The sequence below is a fragment of the Fringilla coelebs genome (assembly GCF_963513975.1).
Source record: "Fringilla coelebs genome assembly, chromosome: 8".
Lineage (NCBI taxonomy): Eukaryota > Metazoa > Chordata > Aves > Passeriformes > Fringillidae > Fringilla > Fringilla coelebs.
This window is the reverse complement of record NC_140066.1, coordinates 22,288,042-22,315,999: the sequence shown is the minus strand read 5'-3', so window position 1 is coordinate 22,315,999 and position 27,958 is coordinate 22,288,042. Positions and strand designations below refer to the sequence as shown.

Below are 27,958 nucleotides of genomic sequence, written 5' to 3'. Positions count from 1 at the left end.
TGACAGTTTTATTACTAATTGGTGTGGGGAATATTTTAAAATGTAACCTGTGGAGAGACTGATGCAATGAAAAGCAAAAGCAGCAACCATGATACCCTCTGTCATTAAAGTAATAGACCATTACCTAAGAGTTTTGCTGTATCATAAAACCTGTAGGCTTAATTAGGGTAAGTGCTTATTGAAACATGATTGACAAATAAGTATTTTCACAAAAAATATATATAAGTATTTTGGCTGCTAGAATTAAAATACCTTAGAAAAATATTAAGTCAGAACTATAAAAACACTTTGATGGGGTCCTTGAAGAGTGTTATAAAAATATACTTTCTTTGGTGCTGAGACCAGATTAAGATTCCTTGCACTAAATTTTGACCTCTCACTTCCATCTCTGTTATATCCAGCAGCTATTTATGGGTATGTCCAGCCCCAACTCTGAAATGTTCAGTAGTAAGGACAAAAATTGATGCTTTACCCCCCACAAGGGAGAATCAGAAGGTTTTGCTTTGACTTTTTAAGGCCAGGATGATTTTAATGTGGCCCTTCAAACAGCTGCAGCTGCACAGCTGAGGATGTGCTGCACTGCAGCAGCAGTTGGGAGTCAACATCTCAGGGCTGGCTTTCTCTAAAGTACTTTTCCTGTCAACAGCAGCATTAGATATAATTATACATTTTCTCAGAGCCTAGGCAGTAGTTTGTAAATCTGTGAACCAAATGTGAGCATATCAGAGCATTTATGACATACATCCAGAATCCAGTGCCAGGTGAACCACCCTAAATTCTGGTGAACCAAACAATTTCTACAAGGAAACACTTGTTAGAAATATTTAAAAAACAACTGAATTACTTTTTAATTTTCATGTATTTCAGTCTGCTCAATATTGAGAATGTATGGTAGGGCATATTCCCATTAATATGCTGGAATTCCATAAAAATAGCTCCTTTCCCCTCCCTTATCTCCCTGCAGGATAAACCCCCCCCTATATTTAATTGTTTATGGTGTTGTGATTGAGTGGCTCCTGGCCATTACAAAATAAGTTTACACTGTAAGAGATACACCAAATACTGAGAAAGAATAGAGATCATTCCTGAAGTTTTTATGTAGGAAACTGCTGTGCTACCTTCTTTTTAGGTGTTTCCAAATTTCTTCCAAGTGGGCAAGTAAAACAGATCAGTATTCTAACCCTAATATATCAACCAGCCCATAAAATATTCATTAGAGAATTAATTTCTGCATTTGTATCATGTCAAAGTAATATGCATTTGACAAAAAATTTGAAATTATAAAATCAGTTTATTTTGGAAGTAGGTTTTTATTTGGTTTGTTATGGTTTTTTCTCCCTGGTTTTTTTTTTCTGTCAATATATTGTTATTAAATCTAGGTAGTTTCCAACTTTGTCATGGTTCTAGAATGTGAACAAATTAGCTGATAGTTAAATTATAGAAAAAAAGTATGTTTATAGCACATTACATTTCTTGGGTACCCAGAGATGGTATTAAATGGTAAGTTAAGCTTTGTCTTTATATGCAATCAAAAGAAAAAAAAAAAAAGATGTGTATTGCATTGCCTCTGTGTATGAGAAATTGATTACACCTGAAAATACTTGCTAGACATCTCGCATAAAATGAATACCAACTTTCATCTTCCTTTTTTTCTTGCTGTTGCCTGGACACAAGTTTACTTCAAAGGCCATCAGCCTTCTAAAGCTGTTTCTTTCAAGGGTAAATAACTAATTTTGTCAGAGAGATCAGACTAGCAATTTGAGTTCAGACAAGTGCCTTGATTTACAGATTCTCTCTTCATTTTCCATGTTTTAACCTTATGTCCCCTGTGAAAGGCTGCATTCTGAGCAGCAGTGTACTCTGGAGACCAACACTCATTTTTTAAATTGCATGTTAGTATTAATAATTTAAGGTGGTATGGGTTGGAGGCATGTTGTGCAGACCTTCTGCCTGAACTGTGGGAACACATTAGCTATTTATCTGTCTGAAGAAGAATATGAGAAAACCTAAATGTCTCCTGAGTTAAAGTAAATAATTTTTATTTTCCTGCAAGAAGACCAGTTGGTTCTTCCTAAGTCTTACAGAAACTCAGACTTTAATGTATTTCTTATGGAAAGCCAATCAAAATATGGTGTAAAAGTCTCTTCTTTATTTGTTACTTTGTTTCCTGGCATGCAAATCACTGCTGGGGCGTACAGTAAATGTCGCTGTGGTACTTCTTCAGGACATGGCTGAGTAACTTTGCATAATGAGACCTACTTCTGATTGTCTAATTAGTTATGCATAGCTGTAGCAATGCAAAACTATGCCTCAAATAGAATTCTATTGTCATAGGTTACTTGATTACATGACTATGGCTTCCGTGTGTGTTACGGTTCCTCTCTTTATGATGACAAATGCCACGGGCTTCAGTTGAAAATCAGAACAACTTTTTCATGCAATTGCATCAGCTGTACATTTTAATTAATTTTTCAATATGTCAGTCATCACATTTGTAAAAAGGAATTCTACCGTGCGTGAAATTTCCCAGTACAAAAAAGAATCATGTATATTCTCTTTCCTCTTGTCAATGTTTTTAATGAGAAGGTCACTGTAATTTCAAAGGGAAAGTTGAGAAAAGCCTGCTAGTCATCCTTTCCTCATCAGGCAGCAGTCGTCCCATTCAGTTAGCCTTGATACCATCTCTTGATGCCATGAATATCTGACTTCATTTTATCAGCATAGAATATCACAGAATTGTTAAGGTTTGAAAAATCCTCGAAGAACATCAAGTCCAGGTGTTTGGCACTAAACCATATCCCCAGGTGCTGCATCCACAAGGTATTTTGAACACTTCTGGGAGGTGATTGCACAATTCTGCTGGGCAGCCTGTTCCAATGCCAGACCACCCTTTTCATAATACCTGATCTAAACCTTCCCCCTGCTGCAACTTGGGGCCATTTCTTCTCATCCTGAAAGTCAAAATTTCCTTGAAAAGTGGCAGCTGTCACACTGCTGAGGAGTGGGATGTGATTGCTAATGCAGAGGGCGTAGGAATGCTTGTTGACTCATATTCCATCCTTAGGAAAGCTGCACAGTAGGGGCAAGATTGTTGGCACTTGTGGCCCCATGTTTATCAGCTCCTGTGAGATAGGATAGTCAAGAAGAGAATACAGGCAAAGGAGCCTTCCTCTCTTAATTCCTTAAAGGTTTTTTTCAAGCTCCTAAATCCGAGTCCTGCCATATTCTCAGGTTGAGTTCTTGCCTTTAACCAAGACTTGTTGCCATTGCCAAGAGAGATTGTTGCCATTGCCAAGAATGTCTTTTGACTGAGTGAGAGTCTCTGGGAGTGCTTATGCAACCATGACAAGACTTAAGCTATGTAACTGACCTACTAGAAAACTTTGTGAAATAGTTTTAAAATTCTATACCCAGGAAAGACCCAGCCCTTCCTTCTGGTCTGCCAGGACTGTGAAGTTGAATTCTCCAAGGATTATAAACAGAGAGATTGCTAAAGGATCAAACTGACTGCTTTTTTTGAGTATTAAAATACTTTTTTTTTTAAATTCAGTCCCCCAAATTCTCCAGAGATATAAGATCAATTTATCATTTGTCATATCCAGATGGTAAGTAAATGAACAGTTTCACCATTGGGCTTGCTATCAAAATATTCCAAGAGGAATATAAATGAATGCATCATTTACAGTGGCCAGATGGCAATTCAGAAGACAATTTCATGATCTAGTCACTATATTGCATAAACCTTTTCTGGCTTGTTTTTTATCTCCATCTGAGGGAAGGGCAATAGAAGATTAAAAGTGTGAATGTGAGGAGTTACTTGCCTTTTGAGATAATTTGAACCAGTGTTCAAGTGTTTTGTTTCTATCAGAAACAAGGCTGGTGTATCAGTAAATATTTGTCTCTGAGTCTAGGAAACTTCATCTACTGAGGGGAGACCTGTTAAGAAGCAGATACATTTACATTGGAACATTTCAGCAGTTTAAATAAATGGAAAATATACCCTTTATATTTATTTATCTGCATACTTATTACTTGTAAAATTTATAATAAGCTGAAATATGGTATTTACCTACCATCACCATCATCATGGTTTCCACTTTTATCAATTTTTTATTGTTAACAAAGATTGTAGATATTTTCTAGAAAATATATCAGAAGATCAGCACAACTATTATACATTTAATTCATTTTTGAAGTCTCCATGTCTTGATGCCAAAGTGAATGTATCTTCTGCCTTTTCTTTCAGTGAAAAAACTTTATGCATAATTGTTTTTATAAGCTCTAGGAATATGATCTTTCTTAACTGTCTATAAAGATGATGTGAGATTGTTGTGATGTATGAAATATAATATTTAATTAAAACATCATTAAACTGGCTAATTTCACTGAAGTACTTCTACCTGAATGCAAAAAGATGTATTAAGAATTAGCTGAGAGACTGCTGTTACTGGGCTATTCACCTGAGACATCTTAAGAGAACAATTGCTTCTTTTGACATTAAAATACTGAGCTACTCTCTGAGAAGAGCTAGTAATGCTTTTTCTATATTTTTTGCTATAAAACTATGTTAGAATTCATTGTAAAAATGAAATAGGGGGTTACAAGGCACTTGGAGTTCAAAGCTGTCATAAATAGGAATAATGTGATATTTTTCAAGTTACTATTTAATAATAAATTTCATGAATATCTGAAGAAATATCCTAAATTCTGAAACAACTATCTTAAATCAAAACCTATTTACTGTGGTTTACTTCTTTTCTGGGGACCTAGATAACAGCCCCATAGTAGTTTCTTGAGAAAATAATCTTTCAAAATTTCAGACTCTACAAAAAAGTTCTAAAGGCAACAAGTAAAATTTTTTAGGTTTTATTTTAAATACAGATTTGAAATAAATTTATTAACTGTTAATTCAGTCCTTCAATTTGTATAATGTACATTCTCTCTCACCCTACTGCATTTCTTCTCACATAATTTCTGATTGTCTAAACCACAAGGCATAGTCAAAGAGAAGCCATTTCTGTAAAGCAAAGTAAATATTTCAGATAAATGCTACTCCTTTTCCTCTCCCAACTACTTTCAGAAGCTGTAATTTGTTTAAAACTGTAGCAAAATTTATTTCTAGCCCCATGGCAGATTTAAGATATAATGTGCTACCTTCTTAAAATGTAGTTAGCATTATTTTTGGTCTATGACATCTGTAGAGTTGGAGTCAATGAATAATGGTCTACCCCTGATAGCAGAGTGCCAGATCCTGGTGCTGAAATGCCAGAGGAGCTGCAGTCACAGCTGAAGGCAAACCCATTCTCTGTGGGTTGGTTGTGTGGTCAACTTGAAATGCCTTTCTGACTTCCAAGTGCTTGGTTGGGCAACAAACCAAATATTCTGTAATTCCTGGGGAAAGCAGAATGGGCTTTGATGAGTAGTTTATGTTCTTTTGTGGTGATTTGTGATTTGGGTTATAGCCTGTTACTACCTGAGTAGTCAATACAAGTTGTTGCTGCTAAGAGCTTACTACTACTTTCATACTGTGTGACCCTCTGATAGCATAGACAAAACCCCATTTTGATATTTTCATAAAAAATAAGTTAATGTCAGAAAACCAGTGACTTGATATCTGTATAACTAAGTGTATACAATGATGAATCTTTTTTTTTTAGTGAACTTATCCTATCCAGTATTGACATTGATGCAACTGGAGCCTGGGAGTGTCTAGTCAAGAATTCCTATGGAAATAGCACTAAACAAGTAGAAATTGTGGTACTTGAAACAGCTGCTCCCTACTGCCCTGCAGAAAGAATTATTAACAACAAGGGAGATTTCAGGTATGACTTTCTGGGTTTGGAGTGTGTTTCATATATTAATGGAGGTACAGACCATATTCAGGCTTACTTGACACTTCAGTCTCAGTTATAAATCACTGATTTTAGTTGTCATTTTTATATAATATGGCAGGAAGGAGGAGCACTGAATGATTTTGATGGGAAATGGGACCTAATGCTTCAAGAGAAGCAGGGGTTTGTGAAAGTCAGGAAATATTCCAATTCTTCAGTATGCATTATGGAAATTTTTAAAGAAATTAGATAAATTAGAGAAGATTCAAAATTTTTCTTGGTCTTTGTAGAAGATGATAACACTGCATTAAAGCATTAGAAGATTAAGTCTTCAGTGCTTTACTTTTTTAAATCTTTTCTGGTTCTCATGGCTTTGTTCAGCTGAGATTAGAGGTAACAAATGACATGAGACTGTTAGTAAAATATTTCACTGAAGAGAATCAAAATAGAAAGTAAAATATTTAGTAAAATAAATAGATTGTATGAGGTGAGCCTAAGGACACAAAGTTCTACCAATATATCACTTGCTTACAAAATGTATATCTCCTGCTATCTGAATCTTAGGTGTCTGCAAGATTTTGTAGTCTAAATGTAGCTTTTGCTCCATCATTACTTTTATCTACATATGCTGGTGGGGCTTTTTAAAGTTGTAATAATTTTAATCAGAAGAAAAGGTTTCTATGGAATTTGGTATTGTTTTCAGTCAGTTCTAAAATGCACCAATGGTATGCACAAAGCTCTTAAACAAAACCTGCTTGACAATCAGACTGATGTATGATGGCAATCCCATTGAGAAATCAAGACAGTAATTTGTTACCAAATGAATTATAATGATAATTCAGCTGTAATAGATAATGAAAGGAAAGTAGATGAGGAAAGAAGCTTTTCTTAAATAGCAGAATTTTCTATGAATATTTCTGACCTGAAAGCCTCTATTTATTTTTAGGTTACCTTTAAAACTTAAAAGCCCAAAGGCTTTTTGTACTATTTCTTGTGTTTGAATAAAAGTAAAGGATTGAATTAGAAATAAGTGGAAATAAAAACCTATTCAAATAATCTGTTTTCTCTTTACTACAAAGCTATTTTATTATGTGTTAACCTCAGTACCAGTGAGTTTGCCTCTTTCACTGAGGCAAAATTGCTGAGGCAATGCATATATATGGATTAAATTTCATTAGAGACCTTTGACAATCTTAGCTATAGATTTTTTTGTCATCACAATAACTGGAATTGTGTTTTTTCATAGTGGATATGCTGAAATAGATTTTCATTAGATCTTTAAAAAAATACATACTTCCTATCAGAAAACTCATACTGAATCTGTTAGATGGCAACTCTGTGAAGTTCATGTTCTTGCCTTAAATTGACATCCTTTTCTCCATAAATAAATATATATAAATCTTCATGCTGCACAAACTAACACCAGGGGCATTTTTGTCATTTTATATAAATCAAAAGAACAAGAGTGGACATTTCTCAACCTATTGATCATCTTCCTAGAAATCCATATAAATTTATTTTTAAAATGTACATCAAAAGGATGCTGAGTCCATAGGTTCTTTTGGCATTTGAGAGAATGAATTTAAAATGGTAGAGAATTTATGAGGCTCTAACTCAGCATTATTGCTTGAAATTGTTCAAAGGTTTATCCTCAGAGATGGAGCTTTCACACCAGCAAGTTTCCTTACAAAGGTCTTTGAAGTTTTGGTAACATAACAAGTATGGAAGTAGAAAGAATTGAATCACAAAGGCAAAACTAGAAAGAACTGTTCTTTTATTGGGCAAAAGAAAGGGGAAAAAAGCATCAACTGTTAGGGGAGTGTGGCTATTTCAGTGGTCCAGCCTAGGTGGTATTTATAATTGTGTAACTGCAGCAAGAATTAGGCACTGAGAGGCAGAATGAACTGGCCTTTTCTGCTAAGAGGTTTTCTCTATCCTGACCATATTTATTTGTGGTTGTTGTTTTACAGAATGCTGTAAGCTTATTCTGAAAGGCAAATGATAATGTTGTTATATGCTATCATTCCTAGTCATAAAGGCTGGATTCTGCTCACTGTGACAATGCTAGGCTCTGAATTATCTCTTTAGTTTCACTTTTGAAGTTGCCAATAAGTGTGGCCCAATTACATTAATGCAAATTTTTTACTAAAAATAATATTTCATCCCAGAGGCAAAAGTCCTCTATGATACTATATGTTCTATGTGCTACTTTACATATTTTGATTTTTTGGGAAAGCTTCTTTCATGATTAGGTTTTTTATCAACTGTTTCTACATCACACATTTAATTTTTTCAGTGATAGCTGTAAAAAATACAAGTATTTTACTTAGCTTTTCTTTGAAATGAAAACTTTAAAGTCCAAAACCTTTCAGTATATTATATAACAATGTACAATTGAATGTGCATTGTGTAACTAGAGGAGCTTATACATTTGTTTGAGGAAAGGTTGATTGCCAAGCAGTAATTTCACTGAAAGACAGAATATTTTCATGATTTATTTGGTTCACTCATCATATCAGTGCAATTAAAGAACCATATCCATCCCACTCACTGATGAGATGCTTATGGCTTTCTTAGATTCCTACCAATTACCTGATCCTGCTATGTCCACACTAGGCTGTAAATGACAATAATTTGGTATCTATACAAATACATCCAGTTGTGCCATTCTAGAGAATGCAGCAGAAAAACACTTTCTATACACAGAAAGTGTGTTTTATACCAGACCAATCAGCTAAATAGAAGAATTCTGGCTGCTCTTGATTTAGTTTGTTTTCAAAGACTGTTTTGGAATCATACTATATAAATCATGTATACCTAAATAGCTAATTTTTGAGGGCTAGTTCCTTCCTCCTTCATGACACATCATCTCTGTTGAAATCTTGTACACTGTTTTCTGAGACATTCGGGACTTTTTGTTTTTTCAAGGCTTTTTAGTGGTGGATCAAAATGCAAAGCAGAGATTGTCAGGTACGTTTTGAGCCCTTAGCTTTAGGAGCATTTAGTAATGGAGTTTGGGTTTTGAGGGTTTTTTGGTTTTCTTTTTCATCATGTTCTTACTGCTCTGCTTTTTGCAGTCTACAGGTATTAATGTAGTAAAAACACCAACCATGTCTTTTTCCTTAACCCTAAACACCTTCCTGGAATTAATGCAGAATGAATGTGTGAACAGCTAAACTTGAACCTGTATAATTCTGACATTTTTTCAAGGAAACAAAGTAATTAATTATAAAATGAATTAGAAGTTAAAATAGCCTTGTTGTATATGGTCATGTATTGTTATATATATATATATCTGTATTGTAAGTTGTCTTTCACATTTTAATTTTTACTGCCATGGTGTTTCTAGGTGGCCCAAAACTTTGGCTGGGATAACTGCTTACCAGCCCTGCCTCCAGTATTCTTTTAGCTCCGTTGCATTTCACAACGGCGCAGAGGAGGCGAAGGCGTGGCGTAAATGTAACCGAACCGGGCGCTGGGATGAAGAAAACTACTCTGAATGTCCTTATTCACAAGAAATAACTCAAGTTCTTCATGCTTTCAGTCAGGTAACATTTTGAAATCCAAGGCTCCCCTTCTCTGGTACTGATCTTGTTGAATAGCTTGCAAGAAATGTCAGTTCAGCCACATGTTTGGGATAGATGGACTTGTAACAAAATGCTTCACTTGAAAGACAACCATTTGTTTCTCTGATAATTGGAAGTTGTAGTAGGAGCAATGCACAGCATTGCTTTTATCTTAATACTTTTTTCCATTAGGTGCTTAGAGTCTAGATGACTATTAATAATGTGGCAGGGTGATCAGCACTTGACTTTCCTTCCCCTCATGCGATTTTCCAGAAAAAGGTTATTTTCTTGTGGAGTCCCATATCAGAGTTTCATCAGCTGAAGTGCCTTTCCTCTTTAGAATGCCTTTTTGATGTCTTCAAAAACAGCAGTACTTAAATTGTTTCTTATGGATAAGTAAAAGAATGAGATGAAAAAGTAGATGGATAGAAATTAATGAGGATAAAAGAATGTAACAGGAAACACTGTGGAGGATGGCCCAGGTGTGTAACTGCCAAATTGACTTTACAACTTTCAGTTTCCTTGACCATTTCTTCCCTGGCAGTATCAGTAGTGCTAGGTAAGACCACAGAAAGTTTGTTTTCAAATGGGTTCATTAATTAGAGTAATTAATATATTAAGAGAGACATTGAAATTAGAGGATAATAAAATAATTAGGGAGATGTCCAGAATCCAGTGTGTTTTCCTGCTAGCAATGAGGTGAGGTTGGGTTTTTCAGGGCCTTAGAAACTCAGGACTTTATAACCTCAGAGGATGGAGGCTGCACAATTTCTTGTGGTTAACTTGTTCAAATGCCTGACTAGCCTTACAACAGGAAAGATTTTCTTCACAGCCAGTCTGAACTTCTCTTGTTTTCCCACAATGTGCCACTGAGTATAGGAACCCTTGCTGACACTGCTGTTTTCATGAAGGTCTAGAGATAGAGTCAAGGCAAGGGAAGTAGCTTCATATATTGTATGAAGCCAGGTAGTTACAGTCTAGAAAATGTAGACAAAAATCTTCAAAATTTGTTGGTCTGTTGTGGTGGTGCCTTCAGATAACAGCAATGAAATCTAAGACCTAAGGCTGAAAATACATTCATATGCCTGAATATTCCCCTGAAATGTATATCCATGGCATACTGATGCACATAAATCCATGTGAAATTATGGCAGGCATCGTACCAATGGCTGTGATCTCCAGTTTTTAAATGGAATGAAGGTAGCTGATTTATGAAGGCTAACAATTCTAATGTATTTTCAGATGCACATCAATTTGACAACGGTGCTGGAGTTCTCCCGCCAGCTGACAGCCTACACAAGAGGTGCTTCCCTCTTTGCGGATAAAATGGACGTGATCTATTTGGCTTATATAATGGAAAAGTTAATTGTCTTCGTGGATGAAGTTGAAGATGTAAGATATCTTCTCTATGCTGAGAAAAAGCATCACTTACAAGTGAAGTCTTCTCATATGGCCCTGCTCTTAATGTATGCAGGCACACAGTGAAGAGTAGCTTCTAAAACTGATTGCTGATTGCAAATGTTCTGCATAAACTCTGATGTGTCTCTTTGTGCCAAAAAGGAAACTAAGTCTTCTTTGCTGATGACAAGGGCATTGCTGCTTAGGAATAAAACCTTTTTTTAATGAGCCACTTAATTAAATTTCTTTTTAAGTTTATTTTTTATCATGGCTAACGTGTTAGAATGGACTCTGGCTGGCCACTGGGGCTACACATACTTCTTTTGTTTTCTCCATTTTGTGAAGAAGGTTTTCACTGAATTTTGAAAGGAGGTATCACTTGTAAAGAAAAGATAATATGTGTTTATGTGCAATTTCATACAGAAACTTTTAGCATTAATTATGCCATTTTTGCAGCAAAGTCTCATCAGAATTATGCAAACCCTATGGGAAAAGTAGGTTTTTTACAGAGAACATAAATGTTCATCATATTTTTTTTACTGTTAATTTTCAGAGTAACTGCTTGCATAAACATTTGATAAACTGTAATTTTTGACCACATGATGTTTTCTTTTGGTTTGGCAATGTTCATTCCATTCTGGCTCTGGGAATTGTAACAGTTAACATTTTAGTGCCAATTTGAGAAAGTCTCCAACTTCAATTTCACCATAATACACTAGATCTAAACTATATTATTAAGTGCTCTCCAAGAATCATGTTTCAAAGCTGCAACTTTATTTCAGCTCAGAATCCTGATAAGATCTTACTGCTTTCTGACAAAACAGAAATTTGACATTCAAAAGAAACAGCTGGATTTGCCATAAAGCCTCTTTGTTTTTCTAGCAGCTGATGTATTTTCCATTAAAGCTGAGCACCATCTCTAATCTTTTAATTGACTTCTTTCACCTTTCAAATAGGGTTTCATTTCTGCTTTTTTTTGTATCAAAACATCTCTGTCTGCATCACTTACGTCTACATCTCTGATTTTGTATTACCTTATTTACTTAATTTATAACATTTCTCCTAATTTTTCTCTCTTTTCCTTTACCTCTCTCTCAAGTTTGCTAGAGTGCTCATCCATTGAGCTCTCAACTAGCACCCATTTCTTAGCTCTCACTCACAAGGTACAGAAGCACCTAGGAAATTTGAGCATGCATAATAGCACAAATTTTTGTATTTTCAATGACATGACTTTACTCTTCATTAATGCACTTAATTATAGTATGAATTACTTCCTTTTCTTATTTCTCTCCTTTTGTATATTTATAGACTATTGTTCTGCCCTCAGTAAGTTACTGCCTGGCTGATTGGTGTTTGCTTTTATAGTTTCTCATAAATCACTCCAGATCCTTAATGTGATTCATTATTATTCATTTTATCAATAACTCTGTCACATTGTCAAAAGCCATCTAGAATTATCTAGTAATTATGTTCTCAAAAATAGATTAAATATTTCAGGAACAGTCACATAAAATTTCACATGTAGTCTCATTATTTGTTTCCTTTGCAATGCATGGGAAATTTATCTTGTTTTTATTGAAAATGCAGAACTGACTTCATAACCTCAGCCATCTTTTAAATCTTTTTCACCATTCCTGAATTTCTATTTTCCTTTCCACTGAATCATCTGTGTATTGGTCTTATTTTTCTGTTTCTATTAGTGTGACTTTTTGGCTTCTTGAACTTTTCTTCAACAGTATTTCTCAGTTCTTTTTCTCTTCTGTATACCTTTTTATTCAGGTTTATTTTATTCAGGTGACAACTGGGCATATATTTTCCATATCTTTGCCTTCATATATATTGGTACCGTGGTCATGTTAACTTTGAAATTTTACTCAAATTAAGTTTTTTAATTTTAAAAAGCAAACATTTTTATTCCAGCTTGAAATAATTACAGAAAATATTCACAGTGATATTTATTCTTTCTAAATGTAACTACTAATAAAATTTCAAACACACAGTTACCAAAATCTGTAAAATGTCACCTGGCAAAACAAAGATCTGTTGTTTTGGATTAGGCACAAGTGTGAATTAAACCTACCAAAGCTATGGCTCATGAGATGATCTAAGTTTATATCAGCACCTGAGCTATATCTCAAATTTACTCCACTATGTCTGTAACAAAGATGTCTTTTGAATATATTTTCCCTCCCTTTTTTTTTTCTTCCCCCCAAAGCCTCCCACTCAAGGTGCTTTGATTGAACATGAAGCAGTTCTTTAGAAGGGCATGGCCAATTTTAATTAGTTTAAGAAAGAGGGTGATAATTCTGGAATTCTGTTTATTGAGATGAGATGACTCAATTTGTCTGGTTTATCTAGAAGATAAGCTTTAAAGTTGTGAATTAAAAAGCTCTTCCTTGATATGACTTACACTTTTCCTCTCTTGGTTTTTCTTTCTCAATCTATTTTAATTTTTTATAAAATCAAAACTGTCTTTCAATGATGGTTACCAAGAGAAATAAGGTGCCTGCCTTCATTTGTACTCTTATCTGTTTTTTTCTTGGTTATTGAGTTTTGCAGACAATGCCTTTTTATTTTTTTTTCCCCTCTTCCAGATTGGAGATGCTCTTATTGAGATTGCCAGCAATATAATGTTGGTGGATGACCACGTGTTGTGGATGGCTCAAAAAGAAGACAAAGCCTGCACCAGGATTGTACGATGTGTGGAGCAGATTGCAAGTCAAATACTGACCAGCAAGACTCAAGTGATATCAAAGGTATTTCAAAAAATTTAAAAATGTTTTGTAAGATTTTTTTTTCTCTTGAATTCTATTTGCAAGACCAAAATATTTTTAAATATAACCAATGGTACTAAAAAGTGGTTTTCTTTGATCAGTTTTATTTATTGTGACAATATAGTGTTCACAACAATATCTTTCTAATGTTCTCACGATTCATTCAGTTTCTATTTTTAAAGCCACTGTAGTAAATGGTTTGATTTTGAAAGGTCCAAGTTGAGTGAATGACTGACAGCAACATGTCAGACCATAAAAGACAACAAGATCCTTTGTAGCTGGAAGATTTTAATATGCCTTACCAAGAGGCTTCTGGACAACTATTGTTTAAAGTATGTAGAAAATTATCAACAAAGGTCTATCAGGTCATAAACATTACCAATTTGGAGATAGTTTTAGTGTTTTTCGAAGCAAACTGTACCTGTTAGAAATATTTTTTTTACTCCTTGTCTTCCATCTACACAAGTGTGTCACTTGGATACTGAGAGGTTCTCATTTGGACACTAAGACATGGTCTTCTTGTCAGCTTCATCCTCTAAATAGCAGAAATACATCTAAATCAGAAGCTTGAAAGTTATCCTTTTAGAAGTTTAGATAAACACTTTAAAACCTTATCATTCCTTGAGTTAGTTTGCTTGCTTGCTTTTAAGAGACCTTTATTCTTTTCTCAGTTGTCCACTGCATTTACACAAAATGTGAGCTCAGGTACAGAGTCAATCACAGGAATAATAGAGGAAGTCAAATAGCATAATAGCCTTAGTTTGTGTTTTTAGAAAAGCAGTCTTTCAGACAGAGACAAAAATATATTGGACTGTTTCTTAAAGGAAGTTTTTTATTTAATTCTAATTTGCTTAAAAGAATCAAATTTGCTAAAAGTATTTATATTACTGTGTAGTGACAATAATGTAACTTGTACAAGTATTTTGCAATGTGACAGCTAGGAGGGCTCTTGTTTTATACAGGCCTTTCTTTTAAATGTCAAGCAACAAAGGTTGAGGTTTTTTCCTTACACTGCTTCAGGAAGATGCTGACATTACTGAAAAGAGTAATTCTATGTACTCAGACTTCAATATGTGTACTCAAACTTCAATATGTGTCACTAACTGTTTTGCCATGCTTTATCTTTTAGCTTCTTATGGTTTTGTGTAGGAGAAGTAGTTTACTGTTGAGTGCAGTTTGTAAATAAACAAAAGCTGCAGAGTATTTCTGGTGTCATCTTATGCAATACCAAACATGTCTGTTCCTTTGGGAGGCCAGCCAGGAAACTGTCTCACAGAAATTGCATCTGCTTTCTTTATATTAGAAAACAGCAAATAAAACACCCATAGCTTAGGTAGCCAATAGTTTCTAGTACAATTCCAAAGGAAAAAAAAAGAGAAACTCTATAAACTGTGTCAGCCATATAACATTGAATCATAGAATCATTTAGGTGGTCAAAGACCTTTGAAATCATTGAAGCCAACTACTAATCCAGCACTGCCAGGACCACAGATCAGGGAACAATCTGTGCTGGAAGCAGAAACCATATAGTCCTATCAATGTGGCACCAGTCTAAGGTAGTCCAGCTGTTATAACACAAGCTGTTTGTCTCATGCATAGGCCTGTGATGAAATGAAAAGGCTGGTTTAGGGGTAGAGATGCATCTCTGCACTCTGCTGTGGTCTTCATCTCCATACACTTCACTTTGCTGAAGGGTAGGTCCCAAATGTACCTCTAACATGGTGTTGCCTTGAGCTATTTAGTGATGTTCAGTGCTCTCATGGAACAAGATGTGTGAAAAGACTCAGCCACTAAATAGCTAAGAAGGTTCCTGTTTCATTTCTTAGGTACAAAGCACATCCTTATTAATTTTTTAAATAGTTCTTAAGCCTGGGGTTGCTAGTTCACTTTATGACTCTATTGCTTTAATTCCAGATTCCATTGAAGCTGATAATGATGGAATTGCAAAACTGATATAATAATAACTAGTGTAACTGATAGAAACAGATCTATATCTATCTCTAACTGTGTAAATATATATATTTCAGAAGGAAAGATGGAAGCAAACCCACTATGCTGTTGTAGAATCCTGTATCATATTTTTATTCTAGTTCTATTTTCTTTCTCACCCCAAGAGAATATATAGACGCACATATATCTGTCTGTGTGTATGTGTGTATACATGCACAATCCTTTATTGAGTTTATGCAGTAAGCACAAATTGCACATACAACTGCAGTGTGGTTAATGGGTTTGTGACAACTGTTCTCAATGTTTTCACAGGTATCTCGTAATATTGCTCTGGAAGCCTTCGTGATCAAGCCATCCAGTTTCACAGGAATGACCTGCACTGCCTACCAGAAAACATCTGCAAACTCCGACAAGTCAGTGACTCCTGATTTGGGAAGATGGGAAGCAAATCACAATCCTGATCTATATTTGAATTTCAAGTGCAACACTGGCAATCTGGATGGTTCTTTGGTGAATTCTTCTACCAGAGTAAGTCAGTACGATTATGAAGATAAGTTATCTATTTTATTTATTTAGTGTTTTCAGTAGCACCTTTAGGCAGAATACTGATTTGTAAAATGAATATTTTATGTGTTGTTAGCACTGTAAACTTGTTAATAATTTCAGCATGTAAGTGGGCTTAGACTGGTGTATTGAGTGTAGCATATTTTGTTGTGCTAATGAATATTCCATTAATATAATCAGGCAGAATGCAGGATGTGAATAGAGATGAGTGAATGTCTTGCTCTTTCTTTCTCAGAGTCCAGTTGTGCAAACTTTTCTATGTGTAAACAATCTCTTCAAATTAATTTGGAAATACTTCTTTTAGTGAGGCACTCTCAAGGGGTTTTACATTGCAGAGATGGTTTTTTTTTAGGGAAATTACCTTTACTTTCATAAATAATATTGCACTATCTTCTGGATTTCATGCTGAGGGAGAGTGTTTTGCTGGATTTTTGAGTAGTAGCTGAAGAAAATAGTAAATAAGCCTTTTAATAGAATACGCTGTTGTTATCAAATAATGAAGTGTACCAATTAAATTTTGATCTAGCAGGAAATGGAATTTTGTATTTGGCTGAGCATGTTATTAAATTTAAGTATTAGTGTTGAATTTTAGCTATCCTCCAACTGAATCTCAGTTTAATAGGCTTATTTCTTGAATTATTTACTATGACAAAAAGATGCTTCTCTGAATAATATTACTGGTTTATTGAACTTGAAAATATTTTGATTGAAGTTTGGTGCATTTTAATCTGTATGGACTATGCAGTCAGTTATATGGTACTTTGTACTCCCATGTTCTTCTGCTAAAAGGAGTCATCTTAATAATGGAAGAATATGTTATATTTGTTTCCTTTAATAGAGTTCATTTTTTTTCTCTGAACACTTTTAACATATCTGTCTATAGAAAAAAGAAAAGTATCTCTGAAAAGCAATGACTTTCCCACCCATAAGATGAAAACCAAATGTCAGAAATCTAAAAGACACAAGATTTCTTCAAGAAGAAATCTTGGAACACTCTGAATTGTATGAGTTAGTATTATTGATATAGAAATATATGTGGGATTACAGGAGTGGGAAAGCTTTCTTTATTAGCTCCACCAATATATTTTGTACTTCTTTAGAAACTGAGTACCAACATTTATAGTAACTTAGTCTCTTTATAGTTGAATGGTCAAGCACTAGTGTATCTCTCCTTTTATAAAAATCCTTCCACAATTTCAAATTTCTCATTTCTTCTATCAGCATATTGATCAATATGTAGAGTAAATTATACCAGTTATTTGAAACCCCTTCCTAAAATGTCAGAATGTCACCATAATAATCTCAGTAAAATCTTTCCTTGTATGTGAACCTACACTATAGAGATAGGAAATTCTACTGATGGTACAAAGAAGCCAGGAGAAGGTGAGCTTGTTCCCATGCAAAGCCACTTTGATGTATATAGTATATATTCTGATGGAAGTGACTTTATTTGGTGGATCTCCAGCTATCACCTGTATATGAATTTGGAAAGATTGTAAGAGCATGATACAGGAGATTATAGACACAGATAAATGTTTGTTACATGGATTTAGGTTTTAACAGGGAGGTTCACTCAGGCTTTAAATGTGGTGGGGGAACAAGCAGACTGGATCTATTCCTTTAACTTTACCCTGAAAAGCAAGAAGTTCTAATTCACTGTTCTGTGAAAGTTTTAGGCTAACCACTCTCTTAATTCATTCTGAAATTGGTTACATTTCTTCACTCTTGAAGGGAATGATATATAGAATTGTAACTGATAACAGAAAATGGGATTCTTTATCATCATCCACTAGCAAAATTATTTCTATATTTGCTCATTGGAGGTAAACCTACTTGATTGTGCTGTGCAAAGTTTAGGAAAATAGAGAATTTGTTCTAAGGTCAGAACTGCTTCTTTTATTATATCTGACCTTTAGAACTTCATCTTAGATGCTGAGATTACTCTTACAGTCTTCCTCTATTTACCATAGGATTAATAATGAAGAAGAAAAAACATCTAATTAAAATCACCAAGTAGATGTAGCAATCACAAATTTAATTAACTTCTAATAAAAATGTGAAAATTTGCTTAAGAAGCTTACTAAAAGAGAATATTCATACGTTTTTGTGTTAGAAAATGTAAACCTCTTCAAGTTTATAGTATTGTAAATTGCTCACTAAGCAAAACAATTGTTTATGTTTTCTGTTGTTAAGAAAGTTCACTAATCAATTAAAAAAGTGAATCCTCAGGAAGCAAAGTGTGGACAGTAGAGGGGAGAAGCTGATATAGGTGAGCTCAAGCTTTCTTGGGAATACCATCAAATCTTGTGTAGCTATTCATAGTGATCTTCCTGGCAATGGTAGGAAATTGATGCACATTTAGACAGTGGTTTTCTGTACATAAGTTAACCTGATCTGGTTGTTATGGTATAGAACACCCCAAAAAGGTTAAGAAATATCAAAATTTAAATAAATAAGTAAAAAACAGTTTTAAAAGAATAGACTTTGAAAATTAAATATTTTTAAAGACACTGAAAGAAGTTCACCATTCAGAGAAGTTCAGGAAATAGCTGTTAAAATATATCTGTATCCACTTATGGTTCAAATATGTTTAGAGACCAACTTGCAGTGTTTTCAGATACCCTAAATTAAAATATTATTGCAGTTTGATGCACAAATTTTCATCTTAAATCTAATTCTTACTCTATAGCCACCTGCAAGTTTGGAAAGAATCATTTAACACTGTTGCAGATTAGAAGTTTTGTGGGGTAGGACTTAGACCCAAATGCCTTCTCTTAGATCCCACTTTTGCTGTTTGTAGGGGGCTCTTGCTGCCTGACTGGACTCTACTGGGTGGGGAAAAAAAAAAGCTCAGATATATATTCTGAATTTTTGTTACAGTGTTTTGACACGCTGGTTGTTTTCCTCTCTGTTTAAGAAGCAGTTTATGGTGGACTGTAAGTTTGGTATTTCTGCTTCGACTTTGGAGGATTTTCTTAACATAATTTACACTTTCAGCTTCATTGAAAATGCTTGTCAAATGAGAAGTCTATTCCTATCTTAATTGTCCTCCTGACACACAAATGAGTTGGAAGTGAGGTTTTAAAATTTCAATAATGTGTATTTCGCATGTAATGTCTGACTTCTGAGTTCTTCATGATAGTCTCCATGCATTCCATTCAACTTTTCAATTCTGTTTATTTCTTCTATGCCCTGAGCCAGACTGACCTTTGGATTTGTCAGGTTGTATTGCAGGTAGTGTCCATATGAAGAAATGGTAAAAGTTAAATTGGTACCAGACATGCTAACCACAAAAACAAATTTTAAAGTGCACTGACAAAATCCTATGATTATTTGCATGTACCATGTTGAGATATTAAACAATTTTAGAAATATTGTTGTCTCAGATACTTACTGGAAAATATACAATCTGTATAAGAAAAGGTTTTGTCTTGCATAAAATAAATTTTGATTGTCAGACCATAGATGCAATGTATACATAATGGTAGTCACAGGTAAAAGTTACCAGGAATGGAGAAAAGAACTTAAAGATTTCCACCAAGTGATGAGAGTAGGCTAAAACACAGATTTAAAAATCCAAAAAGGAATCGTGAATGGCAAAATATTGTTACTGATATCGTGAGGTTGCTCACCCATTTTAGGATACCTTTTCCCAGTTTCAGAATGCATGTGTACAGAAGTTTTCAATGCATAAAGATCAACTCAGGCAATTCGGAATTCATATAGTGCATAGAATTTGTGGAAAATGTAATACAAAATGAATATACTTCCTGTAATTTGCACAGAAAATAGCTATTATTGATTTTTCTGGTCCAGTCTATCAGACTAAATGTTTCCCACTACAGATCTTCTTTCATTCCATGCTACATTAAAAACAAATACTTTTCAGTCTTTTGTTGAGAACATTCATGTTGAAATATTCAATAACCACATACATCATATTAAGAAACTACTATCCAACATAGTCAACAAAATACTTTTATCCTACAGTATGTCACAGTATATTGTTAGGATAATTCTGTATTTTTTTTTCTAGCATGCAATAACCAGTTGATTGACAGACATCATAAATGGAACATGAATTATGTTGATATAATTTACATTGTGATGGCCCCTAATTTCCCAACCCACCTTGCAGCACTTTCCTTATCAAATATGATAAACTTTGAGTATGTTGTATCATACACATTAGAACGAGATTATAGTTTTTCTTTTTTTCCTCATGCTTTAATTTTCACAACCGCAGAAAACATACAATAAAGAAAAAACTGCCAAATAAGCAGGACACCAGCAAACAAAACTTAGTTTCTCAGTTTTATATGTATGGCATATTGCAGAGTGACACTGGGCAGAATGCTGGAATACCTAATGTCAAAGCCTATTTTGTTTCAAAATATTTTACAAAGATTAAACATCCAGATCAAGGCATATCATGTTATACATCAGAATTTGTCCTCTTCCCCTTCCCTTTGGGAAAAACTTTTTGCCCATTTTTCTCTTTTCTCAATTTTCTTTCCATGTCTTAGTGCCCAAAGCATTTTGCTCTTCCTCTCTTGGATAATGATATTTTTTGAAAATTTGTCCCGGTAACTTACAAGAGAGTTTGCTTGGGTGTAAATTTATAAATGGATTTTACAACAACTAATCTAGGACTGTGTTTCTCTTTTCTCTGTGATTAGGTAGGTACTATCATAAAGGTATAGCTTAATGTGATGTAGGCATTTTTAAGTGTTTTATATTTTACCTCCTTCTTCCTTTTGCATTAATTTGACTTTTTAAAGATCTTTTATATATACTTGTACTTTAATCCTGTAGTGGTTTTAATAGTGATTTAGAATATATCCAGACATACAATATCTATTTATTCAATATTCTCAATAATTACCTTCATTCTAGTTTTTGCATTCAAAAAAGGATTTTTTTTATATTTGTCCTTATTCTAAGACATAATGTCTAAGGGTTATCGAAAAGTACCTGTTGGTATCGCTCTTATTACAGCCATGGAATACTTGTTTTAAAATAAAACTAAAAATAAGTAAAAACATTCAGCAGTGTGATACATAAACTAGTATTTTCTGTGCAAGTATTAATTTGCTTGCAGGTGGGTTCAGATTATACACTGAGTACTAGCTATGGAAAACGTTGAAATATCTGCCGTTCAGGTAATTAGAGGGTTTAATTTCAAATCAAAACCAGACAAGAAAAACTGTAGCTCTCTTTCCAGTATGTTCAAATCACATTTTTATTTTGATACCACTTGCTACTGTTCCTTCTCAAATAATGACTTCATATATTTATGCCTAGTATGACACCTGCAAGGTTTGTAGTTTGGTGTTCTGTCTTCAATATACCTTCTTTTTTCTTTTCTCTGTACACACTTCTGTGGCCTTCTATAATATGGATGTTCATCCTGTACCTACAGATCTTTCTGAAGATTGAGAAAAATGGAACAGTGCTCAAATATTATTAATGCATGTGTGAAAAAATGTCAATTATCTGAGGTATACAGAGGTGTTTCTCTAATTCTTGTATTGGTTTATCATGTATTTTAGTATCCAGCCATTTAGTCATTCTCCCTTAATGCTGTGTACAGTTTGGAGCCCAAACTTGTATGTCTGAAGAAGTAAAAAGAAATATGAATAGCTTGAAGTTAATAAATACAAGGACAAAGAGACTGGGAGAATTAGCAACTTGTATTTGATGTAAAATTGTGTTATTTGAACTCACATTTGCTTTCTTGTGAAACAAACTTCTGTTCCTGGACACATGAATATTACTGATTTTATGTATGCTGTCAATATATATCTAGGAGATGTGCTGCCACTCTAATCCACAATGGCTGAGTGAAAAACAGACTCTGATTTTCAGCTCCATTGCTCTTGTTACAGAAAAGTTATCTTTGGGATTTCCCAAAGGGCATTATAAGATTAGTTTCCTTGTTATAAACTACCAGACCCCTTCATGTGCATTCTGCTGTTAAATAATAGTTTGTACACTAATTAAGATAAACCACATAACAAAACTCCATTGACACCATAACACAGAGCATCAGTTGTTGGGACGTATTTTATGTTAACTTGATGGTACAAACCAAATAATGACCATGTACAATACTGAGTACAAATGCAAGTTCCAGTTCTGCATTGATTTTTGAGGACTTAACCCCCCTAATTTTCTCATTATATAAAACAAAATGCCCATAATTTTCTCATGGCATAAACAAAAAACTTTTAAGTTTTTTATAGAACTCCCTATGTAAGTTAAGTATTTGCAACTGTTCTTTTCTAAACTCTTCTTTTTAATGTTTGTTTTATTTTCTCAGAGAATGATTGATGCTACATAATAGAACATGCATCAGTATCCAATAAGTAATTACATTTTGTTTCTCAAAATCTTTTTCACTACATGGCTGCTTAGGTAATTGATTGTTGCTTATTTTAGAGAAGGCATTTCCAATTTCTAAACTGATAATTTTAGTAACTGTGGAAGTGTGTTTAGAAGCTTTTTCTTTCTTTCTTTCTTCCTTTTTTTTTTTTTTGTTTGTTTTTTTGGTTTTGGGGTTTTTTTGGGTTTTTTTTTGTTTTTCTCAGTGTTGGTTTGCTGGCTTATATTGGTCCTCAAATAGACCAGTGGTAACAAAGAGTTCACTAAAATAGATTGATTATTAGGAGGTGATATGGCTGGATATTTTTTTTTTCCTGAATGTGGATTCTTTTCCTAGAAATCCTTGATTGTTTCCTGACTTTTTAGTCCCCAGCTGTATGTGATAGTCTGAGGAAATGGTCAAAACCACACAGGTGAGGAGGCTGCCTTGCAGGAGTCAAACCCTGTACGTGGTATAAAGGTGCTCACACAAGGGTTGAGCCTTTCTCATTGTCAAAGTGACCATCTGGGCTGGAACTTCTCTTCAGGAAGATGCAGCAGTATACGAGGTCATGTATCAAAGATTTTTGAGTGGGTTTTGGTTTTATGTATGTAGAGGAATTAATCTGTGTGATTCTTTTGTGTAGCAGTTAGGGCGCGGTAATTGCTGTGTTGGAGGAGCTTCCCCAAGGATATTGGGGTACATATTTGTGGGTATAGACACACATCTATACACATCCTTGACAGTCATTTGTGAGGATGTAGTGGAAGTCAGCACTGGAGTGCAAGTTTTCCAGGAAGTGGGTGTGTTATCTCTGTGTTTTATGCACAGTGGAGAGCTAGGGATGTAATTAGGTAGAATATCTCTTCAAAAGTGACTTAGGAAGGGACAACTATACCAGCAAGTCCAACTATACCAGCCATGGAAGGCCTAGAACAGTTCAGAACTGTCTTTGAGACATAGGAACTCAAATTTCAGTTAAAATATTTCTGCCAGTATTGCCTGCTGAAGGAATTATTTAATTGGGTGGTGTTGTTTCTGTGGTTTTGGTGGGCTTAGCTGGGTGAAGTAGCTCACCCTTGATTTCTTTTTTAGTTCCAAAGAAAAATACATACTTGTAGAAATCTCTAACATTTCTTTTTTGGGTTGAAGAATTTAATATTTCCTAACTTGATACTTCCTTATTTAATTGTAGAAATGGTGAGATGTGTTCTGTGTCAGGTGAATTCAGAAGTACTTTGCATAGTCTGTCTTATCCCTAAAAATAGATATAAAATTCTGTCAAGTAAAAAATCTTGCAGTAGTTGTTGTTGATATGTTAAAGTGACATTCACTAAAAATATAGAGATTAATTCATCTATAAGAATTAATTTTTAAATTATTTTAAAACCCAATGTAAAATTCTTGCATTTTTTACTTTATGAAAAGAGCTCAAAAAACATGTGCACGTCATTTGGGGAAATGGTTTAGCAGTGAACATGGCAGTGCTGAGTTAACTGCTGGACTTGGTGATTTTTAGAGGCCTTTTCCAAACTTTACAATTCCATGTTTCTGTTTCATGGTTTTGAGGACTGGAATCCTGCTTTCTGTGTGTATGGGGTTAGCAACAGTTGTTCTGGAAGGATGGTGCACATGGACAGGTGATAATACATGTTTATGGTGCCTAGTAGGTATTTGAGTTTAATCTACTTTCTGAACTTTGAAAATATCTCCTAAAAATAGTACAGTGGGAAAATAAAGTGAAGAGAGTGAGGCAAGGGGCAGAGGGGTGTTTCAGAACTAGTAAACTTACTAGAACCAATTTCCTGAGTTTACAGTTCTCATGAGATCATTCCCTGCTATAACATCTAGTGTTGGAGTGTGTGGGAAGAGGGAGAGATTTTCATGGTGAGGGAGGAGGAGCAAATTGTTTACTTGTGCTTTTTTTAACAAAAAAAAACTTTGACAATACTTGTGATACTAGGAGAGTTGACTGTGACTATAATGATTCATTCTTGTCTGTCATTTTAGTCTGTCATGTGCTACACTTTGAAAATAGGATGTAAAACCGCATGACTGTTGTCCCAGAGGGCATCTCACAAAGATGTGCATAGCGTTTCTTGAGCCCATCTCAATGAAAAATTTACTTTTTAGCTAAATTAATATTGATATGCTGATTCATGTTTATGCTGTGAGGTCTTTCTGTATTATTGATTTATGCATGGTTGGCATACTATATATCAAATATATCAAGGAAAGCTTGGAAATTTGTCGAACTACAATTGAATATAGTAAAGATGGGATCATACCATTATTTCCTGATTGTGAGTTATAAGAACCCCATAGTTCTATATAAGAGTTACTTCATTATTCTAAATTATTGTGATTGTGCTCCCATAATGTCCCAGAAAGTGAAAGAACTTACAGGTGTTGAGTTTCCAAATCATCAGTGAAGGAACTCACTATTTTAATACCAGGTTAGTTTGTAATGAAACACAGAAGCTCTGCTTTACAGAGAAAGGAATTCTACACAGATATTCATTGTTTGACTTCGTAAATGGGCAGTCATTCTTTGTGAAGTTAATTGGCTTCATGACCTTGTTTTAGTGAATGAAACTCGTACACAGCTTTCTTTGGTTTCTGGGAAAACTTCATGATGAAATAAAGAGGGGTTTCCTTAATGAATTTGAGTAAAACAAATGGGTCTGGACTCTTCATCCAGACTTTTTACTGCTTTCTTCTGTTGGCATCAATGAGTAACTAAAATATAATTTAAAACAATACTAACCAAAAGTTACAATTGTACTTAAAATAGCTACAAATATTCAGTACTTCAGTAGGAATCTTTAATCTGTTGTTTTTTCAAATGCTAGTGAAAAGTGTTGAATTTATGGGATATGGGAAAAGCTGCAAAGGGTCTATAATTCCATTTTGACTTGTTTCTTACCTCTGGTAGGAGTCTAGAAGGTTGGAAGTTTGGGACAGAAGTATATATAGAAATGGTAATGTAGTGGTACATCTCTCTTATATGCACCTTGTATGCCTGATAGATTTCCTCAACAACAGACTGTGTCCAGAAGATGGTCAATACAGGAAATTGGTTCCTTTTTTGGGGAAAAAATTATCTCAACTTTTCAAATATCTTAATGGTCTAAAACTTCTTAATGGTTTAGGTCTTATCCAACCACACTTGGATTTATGTGTTCACTAAGCTATATTATGTTTGTTATTCTATGTAGAAATAGTTATTTTTCTTAATGTGCCAAGAATGCATGTGTACCAATGTGAGAACAGGAGTGATGATAATTGTTAAAAAGTCCAAATCCTCTCTGTGTGCATGGGAATACATATTTATACAATATCAAACTACAGTCCTGGAGTTTTTCTGCCATTTATCCTTGTACTGAATTTTTTCATACGCCCTGCATTACTGCTAAGAAAAAAAAAAAAAAATAGAAAAATAAATTGGCCAGTTGTTTTAGCTCAAAACAGGCTGTAGGCTATGAATTTGGATAGACAAGATAACAATTCTTCTCCTAAATGTAGGTTAAAACCCTTCAGACCAGAACTCTGATGAACCAGAACTAAAAACCACAATGGCTAATTCGATATGTACAGGTCATACAGTAGATGTAACAGCTGTGTAGTGTATGCTTCACTGACCAGCATATGCTGCTATTTTAAAGGAAAAGAGTAATCTTTGGACTTGACACTTGAAGAAAAAATTTCATTTCTGTGATGTTTTATTGCAGAAAGTCTCCTGTATTTCATAAGCTCTGTTTGATCAGTACTGTGTAAAGTGTCTTAACAGATTCAAAATTCTTACTAAATATAGTCTAGCAAAGTTGCATGTAATTATCAGAGTCATTGAACTGGAGGGTTATTTACAGCTATGTTGTGTTTCTTCAGCCTTTATCATTGCACTTTGGATGACAGCAGTCATCTACAGAAATGCCACCGAATATCAAACATACTATTTAATGGTACTAACCATTTAAATGTGTAAATTCCCAACTTCTACATAGAATACAATTAAATAGGTATTCCAAACTATTGTAAAATTCCTGTTCACCAGAATTATGGTTTTCAGTCTTGTGCATTTTCTGAGTATTTCACTGATTTGGCATCTATATTTTAATCCTTACTTTTCAGAAATTTCATGTCTGATTTCAGTGAAGTCTTTAGTAAATAAATGGCTAACGTGAGTATATGTCAGAATGTATGTAGTATATTTAAAGTCCATTTTACCCTTTGAGTTTAGTTTAATTCTGTCAAATAACAAATCCAATCAGATGGCAGCATCAAGCTTCAGCAGTAAGTTTTCCTTCACAGAGCAACTACAAGAATTTCTGTAAGGAAGGAACTTTCAAAGAGAATCAGACCCACTGGGTACCTTTTGCTACAGTTCTTCTCAGTGTGTTGGTTCTTGGGAATTCATTAATACGTGGAAAATCACTCTAGACATAGTTGAAAACTAGCAGTGAATGTTACAATCTATTGATAATTGGCTTTCTGCAATAAATACTCAGAAAGCCTACTGCTGTACTATTTGGGCCTGATTTACCCTTGTATAATCCCAATGAAATCACTGCACTGAAGTCTATATTTATTTTGGCTAACAGGATGTGTGTTCCTGAAAACATCTCGTCCCATTTGTTAGCACTCAAAAAAAAAAAGCAAACATTAAGTGACTAGGGCACTATTATTTATTTCATTTAAAAAGCACGAGTAGGTTACCTTTTTCATTTGACATTAAACTCAGGTATACTCTAATACAAATCAAACTTAAACCATTAGCAAAAATAACATAACTCAGACACTATAAGCATGAACTGGTAACCAGTTGCTTTTTGTAATCATCTGCTAATCCTTTATGCATGGTAGCATATTTGTTCAGGTTTATGCTAGTACCAGTTTCTCTACCTGCAATTGCTCTGGTAATTCTGTTTCTTCTACACCACTACTGTCACTAAGAGGAGTCACTAAGATACATAGATGATGCTGATTTTCTTTCAATATGCTTTCTGTTTTCAGGACATTCATGCAGCCAACAAAAGTACTATGTATTTGCTGATTTCTCAGTATCATTGAAAGTGGTACAACAGTAAATCTGGTTTGCCTTATATTTCAGTCCAATGGGTAATGGGATTTTTTAAATAATTTTAGGACCTGAGAATAAGCTTCCTTTTGAATGAAATGGGTCTTCTGCAACTGGGAAATGGGTAGGAGAAAAAATGAAATATACCTTCTGTAGGCAAAATGTGCAGTTGTGTCATGTGAAGCTGTTACATAACGGGAAGAGTCAGGGAGGAGATGTTTATTCAGCTCAGTGAACAAGTACTGGAGTGTGGTTCAAAACTTTAGGACACTAAATTAAACATCATCAGGGCCAGAAAGGAACAGGCTACAGCTTTCACATACAGCTATGGTGATGTCTTCATGCAACTGTGAAGAAGAAAAAAGTGTAGGAAATTCTTTTAGGACTAAAACTCTTTTTCTCCTGTTATTAGCTTTGCTAGTAGGTTCTTCTGT

At 34.4% G+C, this 27,958-nt stretch overlaps 1 protein-coding gene across 1 annotated transcript in view; it reads left to right on the top strand.

Moving 5' to 3' along the window:
* LOC311156597 (adhesion G protein-coupled receptor A3-like) overlaps nt 1-27,958 on the top strand; it is a 247,724-nt gene that overhangs the window by 126,548 nt on the left and 93,218 nt on the right. Inside the window, exons 8-12 of the mRNA XM_084210641.1 lie at nt 5,658-5,822; nt 9,181-9,379; nt 10,640-10,789; nt 13,390-13,551; nt 15,832-16,047. Coding sequence (XP_084066767.1) covers nt 5,658-5,822; nt 9,181-9,379; nt 10,640-10,789; nt 13,390-13,551; nt 15,832-16,047 — 892 coding nt within the window. The remainder of the gene's footprint in view (nt 1-5,657; nt 5,823-9,180; nt 9,380-10,639; nt 10,790-13,389; nt 13,552-15,831; nt 16,048-27,958) is intronic.